This window comes from Chanodichthys erythropterus, chromosome 21 (assembly GCF_024489055.1).
Source record: "Chanodichthys erythropterus isolate Z2021 chromosome 21, ASM2448905v1, whole genome shotgun sequence".
NCBI lineage: Eukaryota > Metazoa > Chordata > Actinopteri > Cypriniformes > Xenocyprididae > Chanodichthys > Chanodichthys erythropterus.
Window position 1 is genome coordinate 34,139,290 of NC_090241.1, and position 18,267 is coordinate 34,157,556.

General features: G+C 35.5%; 1 protein-coding gene across 2 annotated transcripts; it reads right to left on the bottom strand.

Annotated features, from left to right (window-relative positions):
• Positions 1 to 635: 635 nt before the first annotated feature.
• Positions 636 to 13,120, bottom strand: hyal2a (hyaluronidase 2a). 2 transcript variants are annotated; one of them, XM_067373510.1, is made up of 4 exons: positions 12,869 to 13,120; positions 10,089 to 11,051; positions 7,375 to 7,464; positions 636 to 4,562 (listed from the first exon to the last, which is right to left on the bottom strand). In XM_067373510.1, the coding sequence occupies exons 2-4, from the start codon at positions 11,028 to 11,030 to the stop codon at positions 4,173 to 4,175; spliced, it is 1,422 nt and encodes a 473-aa protein (XP_067229611.1). In that variant the 5' UTR covers positions 11,031 to 11,051; positions 12,869 to 13,120; the 3' UTR covers positions 636 to 4,172. The 2 variants fall into 2 exon arrangements, with proteins under 2 accessions (XP_067229611.1, XP_067229612.1); XM_067373511.1 differs by having other exon boundaries at positions 10,089 to 11,054.
• Between the last annotated feature and the right edge of the window lie 5,147 nt (positions 13,121 to 18,267).

An 18,267-nucleotide genomic window follows, 5' to 3' on the forward strand; every position in this document is an offset into this window, starting at 1 on the left:
TACCTTGAATTATCATTGTAAAGCTTCCACATAAATATGGTAATCATTCAGTGCCATGCATATCAAAATATTACTTTCTGATACCATCACTGTACTATGGTACCACTACAGTACTGAACTGCAGTAATAAAGTTATAATTGTTCGCTTTCTGTGCAGATGGTGTGTCATTTATGGCCATGAGGGTAACAGCTTTTCAAGACGATGACTTAATTTCTCGAAAACAAGGAAGCAATTTTGAAATCTGTTATCTTGATACTCACAAAAAAAAAACTATACACGCAAAGAGCTAAAATTAACAAATGAGGAACTAAGTGTTAGATTTGTGGGTAACACCACAGCTGCATGCAAAGCAGATGAACTACTGAAGTCATTTCTAGAGTAATTAAAGGTTAACAAACATGCATATTTCATATTGCTTCATACTGGTAAATGTCTATTTTGAGTAAACGTTCACAGAGTTAAAAGCAACAAATATAACTTTGTGGTTTGTGAACCCTGTAATTTGGGCTGGTCCTTGTGCTGAGAGGATCCGAGGGTTTAGTTCTTTTTCTCAAGTTACACTTACTGAGAAACGCTGAATGGTCACTGTGAACTTGATTAAGTACGATGCAGCGATAACTGAGAAAAGAAATTAACACTCTTTAAAATGAATGCACAATGTTACCAGTAAAAATTTATTAATCAAATGCAGAAAACATTTTGATCAAATACTGTGTGCATCACAATTTCAGAAAATCAAATTCACAATTCGAAGATGCAATGCAAATGTTTCTCTCACTGTCCAGTGCTTGTGAATATGAGAGCTGTCACATAACTCTCATAACCATAACAATCAGCTGACAGAGATGCCGAGCGAAGCAAAAAGTGTGCATAAATGCTGATTTGGCACATCTGTGAAATTAGTCCATGAAACAGGAAAAATGAAGAGGATGTAATCCAAAGTTGCAAAATATTTTTAAATAACAGGATATAAATAACTGTCAGTTCTTGAGTAGCATCTTCTTTATTTATTTTAAGGGTTTTTGCCTTATAGGACAGGATGGGAAACGGGGTTGTGATCAGGAAATGACATATGAACCAGATTCAAACTCAGGTCAGCCAGCATAAGCGTCGATGCACGACATGTGTCCACATTTAGTCCTCTCATCTTAATTATTTGAAGTGGTTCGCACAACTCATGCACTATATACCAAGTCTTTTTGAGTCATTTCAGGAAATTTAAATGATTATTAATTTAAAGAGGCCATATGATGCAATTTTAAAAGGTCATTACTGTGTTTACTGGAACAGGTTAACATGCTTTAATGTTAAAAAAAACAATATTTTTCACAAACTATAGATTATTGCAGCACTTCCATTTCCAGTCAGTCTGAAATGCTCGCAATTCAACTGAACTTGCAACCATAGTTGGGTAACGATGCTTTTGGGAAACGTACCCCAATTAAGTTCTGGTGTCATGACAAATCGAGGAATCGAGTCTCCTTTAAGACCCAGGCGGTAATTCCTGATCAAAAGTTGTTATCATGATGTCTTGACTAATTATAAACTATTTCACAATTGTATGATGTTTAGTACATTAAGTGCACAAACAACATGACTGAAATATAAAATGAATGCCTATGTATTGCATCATAAAATGAACTGGAAACAGATATTGAAAGCAAAAAAACATACCTAATATAATATAAGCTAAGCTAAAAGGCTAATCAGATATATTTGTGCTATGCATAAACTACATAAAGTTCATTAACTAAAAAAACAGTAACAACGAGAAATGCTTCATTTCATAACTTGGCTTCAGTTATATTCCTGTATATGAACCATGTCATTTAAAAAAAATTAATGGTCATTATAACACATTTTAAACGATATAAATCATAATGTGATTTTGCAGGAATTATAATCACGTGATAAAAATACTACCCATTAAAAATTTGTTGAACCAATGGTATCACTCGGGTCCCTAAAGGAGACTGATTCTTGAGGGGACTCGATTTCTCACCACACCAGTTTCTACAACACCCATCCTTCCAAAAAGCCCAGATTGGCCAGTAGACCCAGTGCATTCTGATTGGCCAAACATCTCAAGAGTGTCAAAATGTAACCCCCCTTATCATAATCGCAAGCTTCAGCTTCCAAGTGCAACAGTTCCCGCCCCGATTTTCAGCAGCGTCTGTTCCAGAAGCATTAATTTTTTCCATAGGGATTTAAAGGGATAGTTCACCCAAAAATGAAAATTTGATGTTTATCTGCTTACCCCCAGTGCATCCAAGATGTAGAGGACTTTTTTTCTTCAGTCGAACGCAAATTATGATTTTTAACTGCAACCGCTGCCGTCTGTCAGTCAAGTAATAGCAGTGATTGGGAACTTGAACAATAAGAGTCAAAAAAACTTCCATAGACAAATCCAAATTAAACCCTGCGGCTCGTGACGACACATTGATGTCCTAAGACACGAAACGATCGGTTTGTTCGAGAAACCGAACATTATTTATATAATTTTTTATATTTTTTATAAGGTTTTAATTTTGATTTGTCTAAGAAAGTTTTATTTACTGTTATAGTTGAAGTTCCCATCTACTGCTATTATTTGACTGACAGACGGCAGCGGTTGCAGTTAAAAATCATAATTTGCGTTCAACTGAAGAAAAAAAGTCACCTACATCTTGGATGCACTGGGGGTAAGCAGATAAACATCAAATTTTCATTTTTGGGTGAACTATCCCTTTAAAAAGGTCTTTGTTAAAGAGTTATAAGCCATGAACCAAGCCAATTAGCTGAGTTGAATCATAACATTACAAACCTTAATTTAAAGCTTTTTGAAATAAAATCACAAAGGTACAAAAGAGACTGTGAACTTAAAGGCTATAGTGAGGGAAAGAACTACAATCCCATGAAGCATTGCAAACAGCATAATCAAATTAAAAATGCTGAAGAAATATAAAACTTATTTACAAATGTTGATTATATATAAAAAAAACAATATTTTATTGCAAAATATGCATTATATATTATATATATATATTATATATATATATATATTTTACATATTTTGAGCTTAGAGAGATCAACTCACGATTACCTCACGATTACCTCATCTTCATGGGAATGGGTGGAACTAAAGAGCTAGTTTACATGGGTAATGTAGTTTTTCACTAGGAATTCTGCTGTTAAATACAATTATTTAAAAAAAAAAAAGAAAGTGTGCTGACGGCTTCAACAGAAGCAAATACCATTGATTAACAAGCTCACAGTAAGGTGGTCTTTAAAGGTTTAAAAGTTATATTCAAGATTAATTTCCCTATGGAGAAAATTAATGGAGTTTTTACTTCCGGAACCTGAATGTTGCACTCTATTGTAAACACACAGTTAATAATGTCATCAATTTACACAGTATCAGTTCAAGACAGAGTCAGATTTTGAAAATGCAGATCAACCGAACCAACATCAGAACGCCACAACATGACCGACTACATTACAACTGCCTGTAGTTGTCTTGGGGCGGGCATGATACATGGAAGCAATATCTGGACTTGGACCAAGGCATTGGTCTGGAGCAATGTTCTCTTTTAGAATAGATCCTTTTTGTGGGCGACTATGAGCTTTGTAACTTTGCAGATCTTAAACATGCACAAACAGATAAATTACACACTAAAGGAAAAGATTAAATAGCATCATATGGCCTCTTTAGTATTAAGTAAACGATGACAGAATTGTCATTTCAGGATGAACTGTTCCTTTGAGGCTTGCTCAAATCCACTAGTTCCACCTATTCAAATAATACTTGTGTATTTGCTTAACTACATTTGCACCCTACACTGTTGTGTTAGATAACCAGCATCTTTATAGTCGCATGTCTTAAATTCAGACGGACACAAAAATCAATGACTCAAATCAAGACTAAACTATCGGAGTTTGGGATAAAATGTCTTCTGAATGAATCATAAATTTTCATGAGATTTTCCTGTTGCACAATATCATACATCTGGCTTAAATTGTGAGTAACGTGTGACAACAAACAAAAGTGCTTATTTAAACTCCAAGGAACTTTGAGTTTTCTGTGTTTGTACTTTCAATTTCAATTATGTTTCAATTTCAAGCTCACCCACTTTTCAGAACAGCATTTGGAGACATTTCATATGCAAGAAAACCAGTGCCAGTTGAGGTGTGTTCATGTCAGTAAATGAAGCAGCAACGGACTGAGAAGGTAGATCCATATTGCTTTTAGTGCATGTCCGTCTCCCTGCTGCTGAAGAGGGTCCTCAATGTCACATCTCTCGCCCTGATACCCGCTATAACACTGGCACTTAAAGTCTTCCATCATCCGCCGCAGCTCTTCCACGCTTACTTCTCCCTTCACTTTCAAGTCACTTCCCTGGCCAACTATTGTGTGCGTCTGTGGGTCAAGATGGAGATACGTGTCCGTGTCCGGATGTCTGCGCAGACACCGGCCATGGAAACCGCACAGGAAGCGACTGCACTGCTCGGCTGCTGTGGAGACGTTGAGGAGGTATCGGCCCAGTGGACCCCGCAAGAACTGGTTTATACTGGAACAACTGGCCTAAAAGAAGAAAAAATAAAGAGATAGAAACTATGTCAAGTAAAAACTAGATTTCTACATTTTCTGAAAAAAAAAAAAAAGTGTACCATGCCAAACTCACTGCCGTGTTTATGGGTGGTTGGCAGGGCATTCCTAGGCAGGTGTTGTAGGCACTTTAATGTGTTATTATGCAGCTGCTAGGGTGTTATGGGTGGTTTCCAGGGTGTTGCTAAGGTGTTGTATGTATTTTTGTGTTGCAGCTATGTAGTTGCTAGCATCTAAAGGTAAAAACACACTGGTCTACAAAAAGTTGTTCAATTCCAGCACAGAAATCATACATGACTGTAGCACAATCGACGCAAAACAACTTATGTGCCAAAATTAATACTTAAATTTAGGGAACTTCTAACCCTAACTTAGATTCAATCACTCATCCTAAACCATCTAAAGCTGGACATAATATTTAGAAAAACTGAACCTTTAGATTAAATAATAATTTCATTTAGATGGCAAAACTGAGCAAAAATATGCAATTTGGTGCATATGTTATTTATATAGTCAAAAAGTAACATAAGGTTTGATAGCTTGTAATGTAAATCAATTAAATCTTTATAATAGACTTACGGAAGAGGATTAGGGCCAAGCAATAATAAAAAAATAAAACCATCTTGAGATTAAACTTGTTAAATTTCGAGAAAAAAGTTGAAATTAAATGTTCAGAATAAACTTGTTAAATTGCGAGAAAAATGTCGTTAAATTGAGAAAAAAGTCGAAATAAAATGTTGAGAATAAAGTCATTAAATTATGAGAAAAAAGGCGTTAGATTATGAGAACAAATTCGTTAAATTATGAGAAAAAAAGTTGTTAAATTATGAGAACAAATTCGGAATTTAACGAATTTTTTCTCATAATTTAACAACTTTTTTCTCGTAATTTAATGACTTTATTCTCAACATTTTATCTCGACCTTTTTCTCGAAATTTAACGAGTTTTTTCTCGTAATTTAACAAGTTTATTCTCAATGTTATTTAGACTTTTTTCTCGAAATTTAACAACTTTAATCTCGAGATGGTTTTATTTTCTTATTATTGCTTGGCCCTAATCCTCTTCCGTCCAGACTACTTACATAAAATGCTTATATATTTCAGTCATCACTCAACATCTCCCAATGACACGTCTTAGTAAGATGATATTTAAATGCTTAGTTTTATGATCAAAGCTTTGTATTTTTTATTGTGGAGGGCAAAACATAATGCAATGCAATAACCTGATGATTGAGAGATGAACAAATAAACCTTCCTCAAAAGCCTGATGATCATATTTAATACTCACATAAATAAATAAATAAATAAATAAATAAATAAATAAATAAATAAATAATTATGTATGGATAATCAAGTAAACTTAAGTTGCTTCAGTCCAGCAAGTGTTCATCTTAAAATATTTCTAACAATATAAACATCAGTCTTACATTTACTTTATAAAAAACAGCAAAAAGACACATGAACCACAAGCTGAAGGTTATAATAAAAGGCCTTTTACTTTTACTAAAAGTATCAATCAGATGACAGAGGACATGCAGTAGATTGTTTACAACAGGTTGTTCAGCAGAGTTTTGATCATGTTGTTCATTTAGAGCAGGGTTTCCCAACCACATTCCTGGAGGCCCTCCAACACTGCATGTTTCCCATGTCTCCTTAATCAAACACACCTAATTCAGATCATCAGCTCATTACTAGAGGCTCCAAGACCCGAAATGGGTGTGTCAAAATATGCAGTGTTGGGGGGCCTCCAGGAACAAGGTTGGTAACCACTGATTTAGAGGCCTGAAGGCTGATTTATACGAAGCCCCGGACATGACATGCAGGAAAAAAATAGCATGCTAAATTGTGTGCACGATTTAATTTTTTTTCTTGCATGTCATGTGCAGGGCTCCGTAGATTTATACTCGACGCTTCTGCAAGTCCGCTTGGGTGCGTGCGGAAAAAACGAACCTATGCGAACCTATTTCGCATGGCAGTCCCTGCGGTCCATTCGAAAGGGCTCATCCCTATGCCCTAATCCCTTCAACACTTTGAAGGGTGTAGGGGTCAATAAAACACCTTTTTTGGAACGCACTTCTGTCTCACCTTAAGGAGATAATCAAGGAGGCTTGTACTTTTGTTGAAGTACAATGTCGTTTTGACCATAATAATGTACCAAATCTAACTCGTATAAATATTACAGTAGCATAGAAAAATACTACAAATACATTTATAGGTAAAATCGAACTCCGAGTCTCCTGTACCCATTCTGTGACACCAAACAACTTCCATGTGCCCATCGGGGCCTGAAGTGTCCAAACGCGTCAAGTATAAACACCTCGTTCGTTTGGGGAGGAGCTGCGGAGCCAGGCGAAAGTATAAATCAGGCTTTAGACATCTCCATAACAAATAAGATATGTAATGTTAATATGAACAACAGAAGCTCTATTAGCAAAATAACAATTATCATTGTGGCAAGCAGGGCGGGGCCGAGAGCTGTGGGAACGGAGCGAGGCCTTTGTCGCGAGCGTTAATGAGCATCACCTGCACGCCACACCGGTCTTGAGTCACACGGAGGAGCTCCGGAAGGATAAAAGGAGGAGAGAGGACCAGGCCTGGACTTTATGTTGTCCTTTTGTTTTCATTTCACTTTACTTTCGTTTTGTTGTTTATATATATCTTGTGAATAAAGTCATGTTGAACATTCCCGCCTTTAACTTTGTTACAGTTATTATTATCAATAGAAACCACTAAACAAGTACTAGTATTAATGATTAAAATAAGATATAATGTGATGTGTGAATGCTTACATTGCTGCTGGCATATTTGGCATCGCCCCAGAGCACGATACCAGCTGCGCCCAGGGCCGCACTTTCTCCAATGGTGGACACCAAATCAGTCTGCACAAACACAAATAAGGGAATCAGTGATTGGATCTTGGACATTTTTAAAATAATTAATTTAGCTCATTTAAAAGCTGTGTGTTGAGGCCACAAATAATGAATAGATACAATTCTGTAACAGTATCTTGGAAATAATCTAGGAAATCAGCTGTAACGGTGTGGTGTGTGAACATGACCCGCACCCTTCCTGTTCCACTGCGCACAAACATTCAGAGATAAAAAGCAGAAATTATGGTTATGCAAGAAAGAGCTTTGTGATAAATCACACAAAGACCAAAAACTCACTAAAACTGTTCAAACAAACAGAGCAATGTTATGAAAGCGCCACATATAGTTGTCTCTGCATATTAAACTATAGAAGAAGGTATAATAACAACAAAAATAAAAGTACACACTTTACAATCTTTATGAATAGATCTTGTTTTAAAGATGTTTTTTTTTTTTTTGTGCATTAAACCTGAAGATCTTTAGGTGGAAGAGAACAGTCAGGCATGTGAACTTTACTAATGAACACAATAGAAGAAATATTTGCAGACACTCAGAAGACGTCTCTTTGGCAACTGAACAAACAGAATGGAGAGTCAGTGGCAGTTGAATGGAATATTTTGTCCTTTAAGGTCAACCTTCATTTCCGCACATTCTGTTAGATGTCAGAGGTTAGCTTTAGTGACTTTACATAACTTTAACTGGGTGTTTTCAAATGTTACTGAGCACTGCTATCTTAGCAACTGTTGCTTTTGCTTTAAATCTGTGTCTTTGGATAGGTTTAAATAGACTTTCACAAAAATGATCCCATACTATGGTAAAATGTTCTATGGACTTTTATAAATTAAATAAATAAAACTCTGCCATTGCCAAATGAGAGCATCAGTTCAAGCCCCCTTTAAAACAAATGTAAGAAAATATTGTAAATGTAAATAAATATTGTAAATGCATTTATAAATGTAAAAGTGCTAATTTAATGTCAATTCATTTACATATTCTTTCAGATTATTAAAGCCATAGTAAAAAGTTCATTCGAGCCTACGTAGGAATAACTATTTTACCACTTTTTTTTTTGCAGCCTTTTGTTTCCAAAATCAGTTAATTTAGTAATGGGATTAATTGCTTGGAAAGTCCAGTCATCATGTTGAGCGTATAGGACTCAACATGTTCCAACATGACTCAGATGTTTTTCTGATAATCTGTCTCCATCACAGAAGTGTCTCGAACAATGCACAGATTCATCAAGATACAATCTTAATTTTAAATCTTTGAATCTGCAAGGTCAGAAATCCAAAATAAAATAACATAACTAACTTAATATAATTCATTTGAATATTGATTTAGATAAGTCGTCTTAGCAAAGAGTTCTGTAGAGTAATTTAAAGACCCCCTGTGGTGACAATCAAGTCTTTTAATGTTGTTTATATGTGGTGTTTTTAATATGACAAACCATGTGCAAATTCATAAGTCAACACCATTGCTGAGTATTTTCTCCTTAAAACTGCAGTGAAAAAAAACCCTGCTGGTTTCAGTGACGTCACAAACTACCTTGTAACCAATCACATCAATGTGAAGGTGGGCTTTAGCATATCATTAACACTGAACTAGCAGGGGAGTCTCGAGAGAAGTCAGGTAATTCCAGAATATTTTTCTGTTGATATGACAAATCGGGTAGATTTAGCAATATGGCGGGTATATGATGTATATTACTATGTTATGATAAACTATATGCCTTTCTCCACTGACATTCTGAGTTGTTCAAAGCGTTTTTAAGGATAGTTATTGAGAGAAAGCAGCTGTCTGACTCGTGAACGAAAACATGGTTTGTGTAACATTAGCAACACATTATTAGCTGTTTGATAACATAGTCAAGCAAAAGACTAAGCAAATTAATTACAGTTACGTGTCTGATGTTGTAAACAGCTGTGCCATTGTGCAGCGTTTGCCTCAGTAAGTTGACGGAGCTGGCTAATTTGCATATTCATTGATCCACGTATATTAAATGAGGCAAGGGTGTAGAGTTACATTCAAGATATTTTAAGGCATGAAGAATTTTTTTTCACAGGAAAAAAAAAAAACGTTTAAATGTGTCATTTTGGTGATCAAAGATGAGCTTTAAGGGATAAAATTATTGACTACAGGGGGACTTTTTCTTTTTCATCTTTCAGGGGGACAATTTCTCCGAAGAAAATTACCTAATGAAAATGCTTTGCAATGCAACACTTAATTCCAGCCTATATAATAATAATATCCTTCTGTCAATAATATCACACTTCTGGTCATTTGTTCTGCAATTTTGCAGAAAATCACACTGCTTCAGTGTATTCCTAAGGAAAGTTCTATAGAGGCCAATTTACTGTGCATCGACAGACGCAGACCAACACAGACAGTCACCAGATTACAGCATGTCACTTCTCAAAAATTCTAACGCTAATTCAGCATGTTTAATCGACGAAAACAAGCTGCTAACAAACAGATGCTAAGAGACTCCAACAGGGGTATCACACCCTGACAAAACCAGACGAAGTGCCTGTTGCCGTCTGCCGGTGCAGGGTTAGTGAAGGGTCAATCTAGCAAACCCAATAAGCTGAATGTTTTTTTGACAATGCAAATTAAGTTCATTTCTACAAACTAACCTCTGTAAGCAATTCCAGCTCTTTGGCATAAGTAGGGCGGCTGTAGACGAAAACAGGACGTGCCAGTCCCTCTCCCACTGATGCCAATCTCATTCCCTCTTTCACCCGGTTTCGGACAAACTGCCGCCCGAAGGATGTTGAACGCAACACAGAGCTCATGTATATTGAAGGAAACAGGGCTGTGCTTTCAGTCCACAGCCACTTCAGCTGGTCGTTCCGGGCCACCTCAACATCCGGGCAGCGGCCCGTGTAGTGATCCAGGCTGTTGCGATAGTCGTGGTTGTAGCAGTCAGGAAAGAGGTAGAAGCCCCACAGCTGGTTGGGACGCAAGCTTTTGGCCAGCCGCAACGTCTCTAGCATGAATATGCGGCTGGACATCTCAAACTCCTGCTGGGCCACTCTGTTTATTTGGGTAGAATTCCAGTTCGGATTTTTCCGGGCCACTAAGCGAATCGATTGGCTCTTGTAAATATTTTTGCTTTCCCAATTACGTATCCACAGCGGACGCCACTCCTCCCAATCGATGACGGCCAGACCTCGTGCGGACGGGTCGCGAATGTACTTTTCAATTCCCTCTGGCATCTTCTCTCTGTGGTGCGTGACACTGGCGATCTGCGGTAGTCCATCATTGATGGCGATACCGTGCTCAAAGTGTGGATACAAGCCCAGGCGGTCTTTGTAGAAAATGGTGAGGTTCTGCTTGGTGAAGCCCTCGTTAGGAGACGCCACGATCTGAAACTGATTAAACTGGAAAGTGACTTTGTGGCGAGTCCTGCAGTCTTCTGTCGGGGCGTTCCAGATGAGAACCAAAGGCTTCTGAGGGTAAAGAGGCCATCTGGTGGGCTTCAGATCTTCAGCATGAGTGAGATGATCCAGAGCCAGAGGAACCAACAACCAGATTCTCCAATTAAGTAGGATCTGGGATGCCATGACTTCAGTCATTCACGATAAGTGCCTTCACTCCTGCTTAAATAAAGTCACAATTTTCATTATGATCAGAATTTTGAGTCAATAAAAATCTTTTCTGATATCAGTGTTTATTCAAAAGGGAAGCAAGAAGACACTAGTTTTTCCATGCAACAAATTGGACAATTGTAACACGGTAAATTTCGTCAGTTATAAATCAATGATACTTTGAAGTGAGTTTTTATTTGAAATAAAGTTAAATAATAATAGTATACAAAATCCAAGTGTTACTGCTATTGCCACTGTTAAAATTATATTCTTACTTCCTAATTGAATATTAGATATCCATGTTATTTTTTATGTGAACATTTATTTGTAATAATTTATTATATTAATTTAGCAAATATATACATTTCTTTTACCTAAAGTAGTCTGTGAGTTATGAAGGAAATGTTAAAAAAAAATGTTGGGTTAAAAACAATCCAAGTTGAGTTGAAAATGGACAAACCCAGTGGTTGGGTTAAATGTTTGCCAAATGTGCTGGGTAGTTTTATTTAACTCAACTATTGTTTAAAAATGACTTTATGGCTGGCTTAAAATGAACCCAAAATAGGTTGGAAATTAAAAATCAGACACATAATTACTAGAGGCAAACAATAATAATAATCAAATTAATCAGAAATCAAATTAATCATTTATTAATAAGCAATTTTTGAACCCCAACATATTTTGGGTTCATTTTAAGCAAGAAAATGTTAATTATAATTATAATTACAGTAATTTTTAAACAATAGTTGGATTAACTACCCAGCATGTTTGGCAAAAATTTAACCCAACCGCTGGGTTTGTAAATTTTCAACCCAACTTGAGTTGTTTTTAACCCAGCATTTTATAGTGTACTTTTATGTAACATTGTTTTAAGCAACACTTTTACTCAACGCTCATATAATTCATAGAAAGACACATGATGATATTTCAATTTAAGGCAGAATGGCCTAATCAGACATTGATTTTACTGACCCATAAGAAATACCTACACTCTAAAAAAAATGCTGGGTTAAAAACAACCCAAGTTGGGTTGAAAATGGACAAACCCAGTGATTGGGATGTTTTAACCCAGCGCTTGGGTTAATTGTTTGCCTAACCTGCTGTTTAGTTTTATTTAACTCAACTGTTGTGTAAAAATTGCTGTATTGCTTGTTTAAAATGAACCAAAATTATTAATATTAAACATAAGAATTAAATAATAAACATTTATTAAATTGTTTATTAATAAATGTTCAGGTACTGTTGTCTCTGGTAATCATGTGTCTGATTTTTAATTTCCAACCTATTTTTGGCCAGCCATAAAGTCATTTTTAAACAATATTTGGGTTAAATAAAACTACCCAGCACACTGAGCAAACATTTAACCCAACCACTGGGTTAAAACAACCCAATAACTGGGTTTGTCCATTTTCAACCAACCTTGGGTTGTTTTTAACCCAACATTTTTTAGAGTGTAATCGTAATCTTATACCTCTTCTGTGTTGACAAATCTCATTTATGTCTATAACAAAGAGACTTTATTAGTTGATGTTTAAATGAAACATAACTGAGAGTCAATTAAATCCCTTGTGCTATTAAAAAGCAAAATCTCATCAATAAAATGTAGACTAATACTATGGTACTTTGAAATATACCATGGTACTGAAATTCATGCTACTATTTCCAAGTTAGTACCACAGTACATACATATGTCAATGAAGTACCATGGAACTTTTTTCTAGTGTAAAAAGTGTTTAAAATAATCAAAAACCAACATCAGCCTGTTCACATCATCCACAGAGCAACTCTAATGAAAACAAAACAATCTTTTCGTGGAAAAAACTCACCTTTGACATTAAAAATAACAGTCATTCCCAGATAAATAACTCCATCCTGTGGTTGCGATGTAAATCATTGCCGTTTCCACGTCGCCTGTTGCCTCCTAGAGAGACTTTCGCGAGTGTTTGTAAAGGGTTCAGATGTTGCATGCAACGTCGCGCGGAGTCTGATGAGAATCTTCTTGTCACGTTCTTCATCTGAGACGCTTTTATCACTGCAGCAGCGAAACTACTTCAAAGCGCCGCTTTCAAAGTTTCATTGATTTGTTGCATGGGCGGGGTTTATTACCAGCTCACCGGGGGCGTGTTTTCCTTTATGCAAATGAGTGTACAATGCAGTTCCAAAAGAACGTTTTTTTATTGAATAAACATTAACATCATACATTTTTGTTAAAACGCACTTTTGTTCAAATGCAAATATTAAACATCACTAAATTATGCATACAATAATAAACCAGAAAAAAAAATAGAAAAACTATTGAATTAATTAATTTAAAAGAAAATAAATGGTAATTCTATAATGGTAAATACTTTAACAAATGATAATATATACTAGACATGTACATATAGACATGTAGCCTATCTATCTATCTATCTATCTATCTATCTATCTATCTATCTATCTATCTATCTATCTATCTATCATATAAAATGTTTTGTAAGGGCCCATTTACAAAAAGCCATAAAATTGTTTTTGAACTTGATACTATGGTACCACGACACTATCATAATACTGTAGTATTGTATATGTGTGTGGGTGTATATATGTATGAATATATATATATATATATATATATATATATGTGTGTGTGTGTGTGTGTGTGTGTGTGTGTGTGTGTGTGTGTGTGTGTCTGACTCTGTATAATTTGACAAAGCAGCTGAATAATATAATAATCTCATAAGTGTTTTCTTATTAATTTTAATATTACAGTTTTTCTTGATTGCTTAAACTCATTCCTTGAAATTATGCCTCCTTTTCTCGAAACTCTAAACACAAATCCATAACTTCTCACCAAGGACGTGCACAGGGGGGTTGCTCAGGTTGCCCGGGCAACTGCCCATATGCCCTTCTCGACTCACGTTGCCCTTCCAAGGTGGAAAAAGATAAATAAAAAAAATCGTACAATGGATGCGAAATTTCATGTAGGCCTAGATAAAAAAAAAAAAAAAAAAAAAAAAAGAAAAGCAAAGCCTCATTCACTTCCATATTCGGGCACCTGTCCGAAAGTGAAAGTCAGTAGGGGAAGGGCAAACTCTGTTTACGTGGCTGCAGCGCTGCACGCGACCGGCACCTGAGCTGAGCCTGCATGAGCGGCACTAGAAGGAGATTGTCGCGGTTGTCGGGTGAGACGACTTAACGTTGTCGGAAAGGTGAGTAAGGTTATAATCGTTAACGAAAACGAAAAAAAAAAAAAACGAAAACTAGATGGGAAAAAACATCGTCGTTAACTAAAATAAAAATAAAAACGAGGCATTACAAAAAAACGATAACTAACCAAAACTGTAATGTGTGTTTGGCAAAACTAACTAAAATAAAATAAAATTATAGATTAAATGTCCTTAGTTTTCGTCTTTGTCAATGTCTTTCATAGAGCAAACGTTCAGCTGCATTTCATTTCCCTGCGTCTCTCACTCACGCGTCTCTCTCACATACTCGCGCACGCACAGCCCCTCCCCTCCGTGCACACCGCGCCTCCATGAGAACGAGTGTTGGAAGCAAGTTCGCGAAAGGTTGGTATCTCGTGAAAACCTTTACACAATCACACATTAAAAAGTGGTATAAAAATATTTTTAATTCTGAATATAATTTTGTCAGTGTGTTAATGTCGACCCGAGAAGCGATTGCTACTTTAGAAAGTTAACTAGACTCAAGTTTGAGGTAAAATGCACTTGGGTTGTCGATGTCAAAACACTATTAAAGCTGTGATTCAAGTAAGGAATAATTGACGACGGGCCGTTGAATTATTAGAAAAAATAACACACCTGAGGTGGGGGGGGGGGGGATTGGTAGGGGAGTGCCCTTTTTTAGGTCAGAGCAACTGCCCCTCAAAATTCCTGTGCACGTCTCTGCTTCTCACCCAGTTCCCCAAACTTCCTATTTTCTGGTCAAAATGAAACTCTCCATTCAAAACCATTCAATCTAGGTGAAAAACCAATCTTTGCCCTCAGACATGACACACACACCCTCAAAAACACACACACTAAAACATAGTCTTAGAGATAAATTCAAAACAATACAAAGAAAAACAGTAAGTTGATTTTCCCCTCAAAAACATTTTCACGTGATCAACACAACAAAAGACAACAAATGTTTACATTTGCACATTTTATTTATTCATTGATACTGTACAGTACAATACACCAAACAACAACATATATATATATATATATATATATATATATATATATATATATATATATATATATATATATATATTCTGCCCCACCCCAGCATCCCATCTTTGGTCTGGGACAGGCTATATTTGCGGGGGTAAAATCCTCTTGCATGCCTGATCCACCCCGGCACACATCAACCGAAACGTCTCCCTCATAGTCATACCAAGGACAAGGACACGGTCAACTAGAGTGACAAGAATTTCATCCAAGGCTGTTTGTTTCCTTGCCCTTCCTCATCCAACTCCTCTTCCTTCTCATCCTCTTCCTCCTCCTCCACCCCTTCCTCCAGAGCTCAAGCTGTGCTGACTTGAGTGAACAATATTGAATGCTATTGCTTTCTAAATGACCACACGGTCATGGTCAATGAGAAATGAAGGGATTTGTGTGTAGAGTTTTGCAGTGACAGTTGAACAATCTGACTCATGTGTCAAAACAGGGGAATAGTATTTATAGTTTAGGGAAATGGGTGCGCTTTTTGATAAATGGCATGATGAAATTTTAATTCAAAAGCCTGGTTATAGTGTTTAAGCAATGGAGAAAAACCGTAATCACTATATTGTGCCAAAGTTCGGTCTTTAAAAATGTGTGCGCAGTAACAGTATAGATTCACTGAAACTTTGCTGACGTTTGAGGATTCATGTGATGGATGTGAAATCAGTGTCGTTGGGCTGCTTTCAAGTGGTTCCTTTCTGACAATGACCTACTGAGATCCTGTTCCTTCTGCTGACTCATGTGTCGCCTCTGTCAGTGCATGTGCGCTCATGAAAGACAGAGGGCCACTTCCTTCCTCGGCCATGTTCCTTTTCTCCCTGTTCTTGGGGTTTTACATCACCGTTTCTTCCAACTAGGCAGCCCCAGGAAGCTTTAACAATATGAGAGGAACTGGACGCACACACACCCATCACGCCCGTCTCCCAAAAATGGCAAACTCACATCCTTGAGCGTTAGGAGAGATCAGAGGCAACAGTTCCCCTGTACTATCTCTCCATCTCTACTCCCAGAGTAAAATTTCAAGTCAAAGGTCAAGCAGCCGCTTTATCAGAGGGCAGTGATGATATAATGTTAATTTTTGGCTGATCTGACTCTTTAACAGTACCTTCACACGCCTGCTTTAACCTTCACATGTCTCGTCACGCATTCTCTCTTACACCCTCCAGCGGTTTATTCTCTCTTATCGGTGTCAGTGATTGTGCGCAGACATGGCATCCTGTTGCAGCTTCCTGTATTTCATTCACATGGGTGGGACAAACATTCCCAGTGAGGTCATTTACATCAGGACTGGCATCTGTTTGTAATGAACGTACCTTTGCAGGCCTGCTTAGCTCTGATAATGTATCTGTCTCATGTGGATAGAGCACAAGCTTCTGAACGGGAGTGAAAGCCTCCCCGCGGTCGACTTCAAAGACGCGAGGAAACATTACGAACAGCTTAACCTCTGACATTTCCCCGTATACCACACCCACATCCTCAGTACCAAGCAAAACTGCAGAACAGACAGCCAAGATAAACTAAATATGGGAGAAGAATGCCATTTACATTTCGCAAACCAGGGAAAAAGTGTCCAAAATAAATTGGAAAAGAAGATAATGATTATAATTTCTTAGAAGAAAAATGTTTTAAATCTCTTACAAAAACACCAATAGTGAAATTTCAATAATTATTAATTAATAAATGCAAAAAATTAACGCTAATTATTTTCTTCTTAGGCCTGATTGGTAGAGATGAAAATTCTATACTATTAAATAAATGAATACGAACTCAGACTTAATTAATTAATAATGATGCCAATAATTTATATAATAATTCTTATTATTATTTATATATAAATAAAAAAATGCTTAAAATGTAATTTTGGGTCACGATTAGGGTTATTTTCGTTAACTAAAACTACAAAACTGTTTCAAAATAAAATATAAAAAGAAACTTGCTGAAGCAACATGTCTCATTTTCATTTAAGTTCTAATTTACTAATTTAAGTACTAATTTAACTAAAACTAAAAACTAAAACATAATAAAAAATATACATATTTATTTAAATAATAAATTAAAAATGGCAAAAAAAAAACAACAACTAGAATTACAACAAATTAATGATAATTAATTAAAGTTTCCTCTCATGGCTGATAATAAATGGCAGAGATGAAAATATACTATTAAACAGATGAAAACAAATTCTGAATAAATTAATAATAATAAAAAATTTTGCCACAATTAAATAAATAATTATTATGTATTATTTATACATAAAATAATAATTATTATTATTTAATAATTTTAAATAATTATTTATCGATTGATAATTTATATATAAATCAAAAACCAAAATTATAAAAATGTAATTTTGGAGGTCACAACTAGGGTTATTATCGTTAACTAAAACCATTAAAAAAATGTTGCAAGACAACAGGTTTCATTTTTGTTTAGTTTAAAAAAAACTAAAAAAGAAACTAATAAAATTAAAATTAATAAACAAAGTAATTCATAATTAATAAAATTATTAAAGAAACTAATAAAAAAAGAAAAAAAATTACTAAAACTAACAAAAATTAAAATGAAAAAAGTATAAAAATAAAATCGAATTCAAAATATTAACAAAAATCAAAGAATATCAATTATACTACAATAACACTGGTCACAACATTATGATGTACGATATGAAAAATTGATATTTTGAGAAGTTAAATTATATTATTAAATTATAAACAAATAAATGAATTAACAAACATTAACTGACTGTTGGCAAAGGTAATGTAAATGTAAAAATATAGAAATTACCAACAAATATAGATATCCAATATCAGTGGATATATTAAAAAACTGTAATATAATAAAATTGTCTTCTTCCCCGTCTTTAATTTAGAAAGGTCTTTACATCTCTCCTCATTGAATATTTTGTTTCACTTAGAGATTGTGTAACATTATGGATGTAAAACAGACTGTGCCTGGCATTTCATGATATTATAAACATTTACATTAAGTTACATGAATAATTACCACCATGTAATCTGCTA

What these genes read in the sequence shown, in the direction of transcription:
- hyal2a (XM_067373510.1), bottom strand. Translation starts at nt 11,030, where the DNA reads ATGACTGAAGTCATGGCATCCCAGATCCTACTTAATTGGAGAATCTGG. An exon ending in AGCTGGAATTGCTTACAGAG is followed by an intron (nt 7,465 to 10,088) that starts GTTAGTTTGTAG and finishes GTGTTTGTGCAG; the next exon opens with ACTGATTTGGTGTCCACCAT. An exon ending in CCAAATATGCCAGCAGCAAT is followed by an intron (nt 4,563 to 7,374) that starts GTAAGCATTCAC and finishes TTCTTCTTTTAG; the next exon opens with GCCAGTTGTTCCAGTATAAA.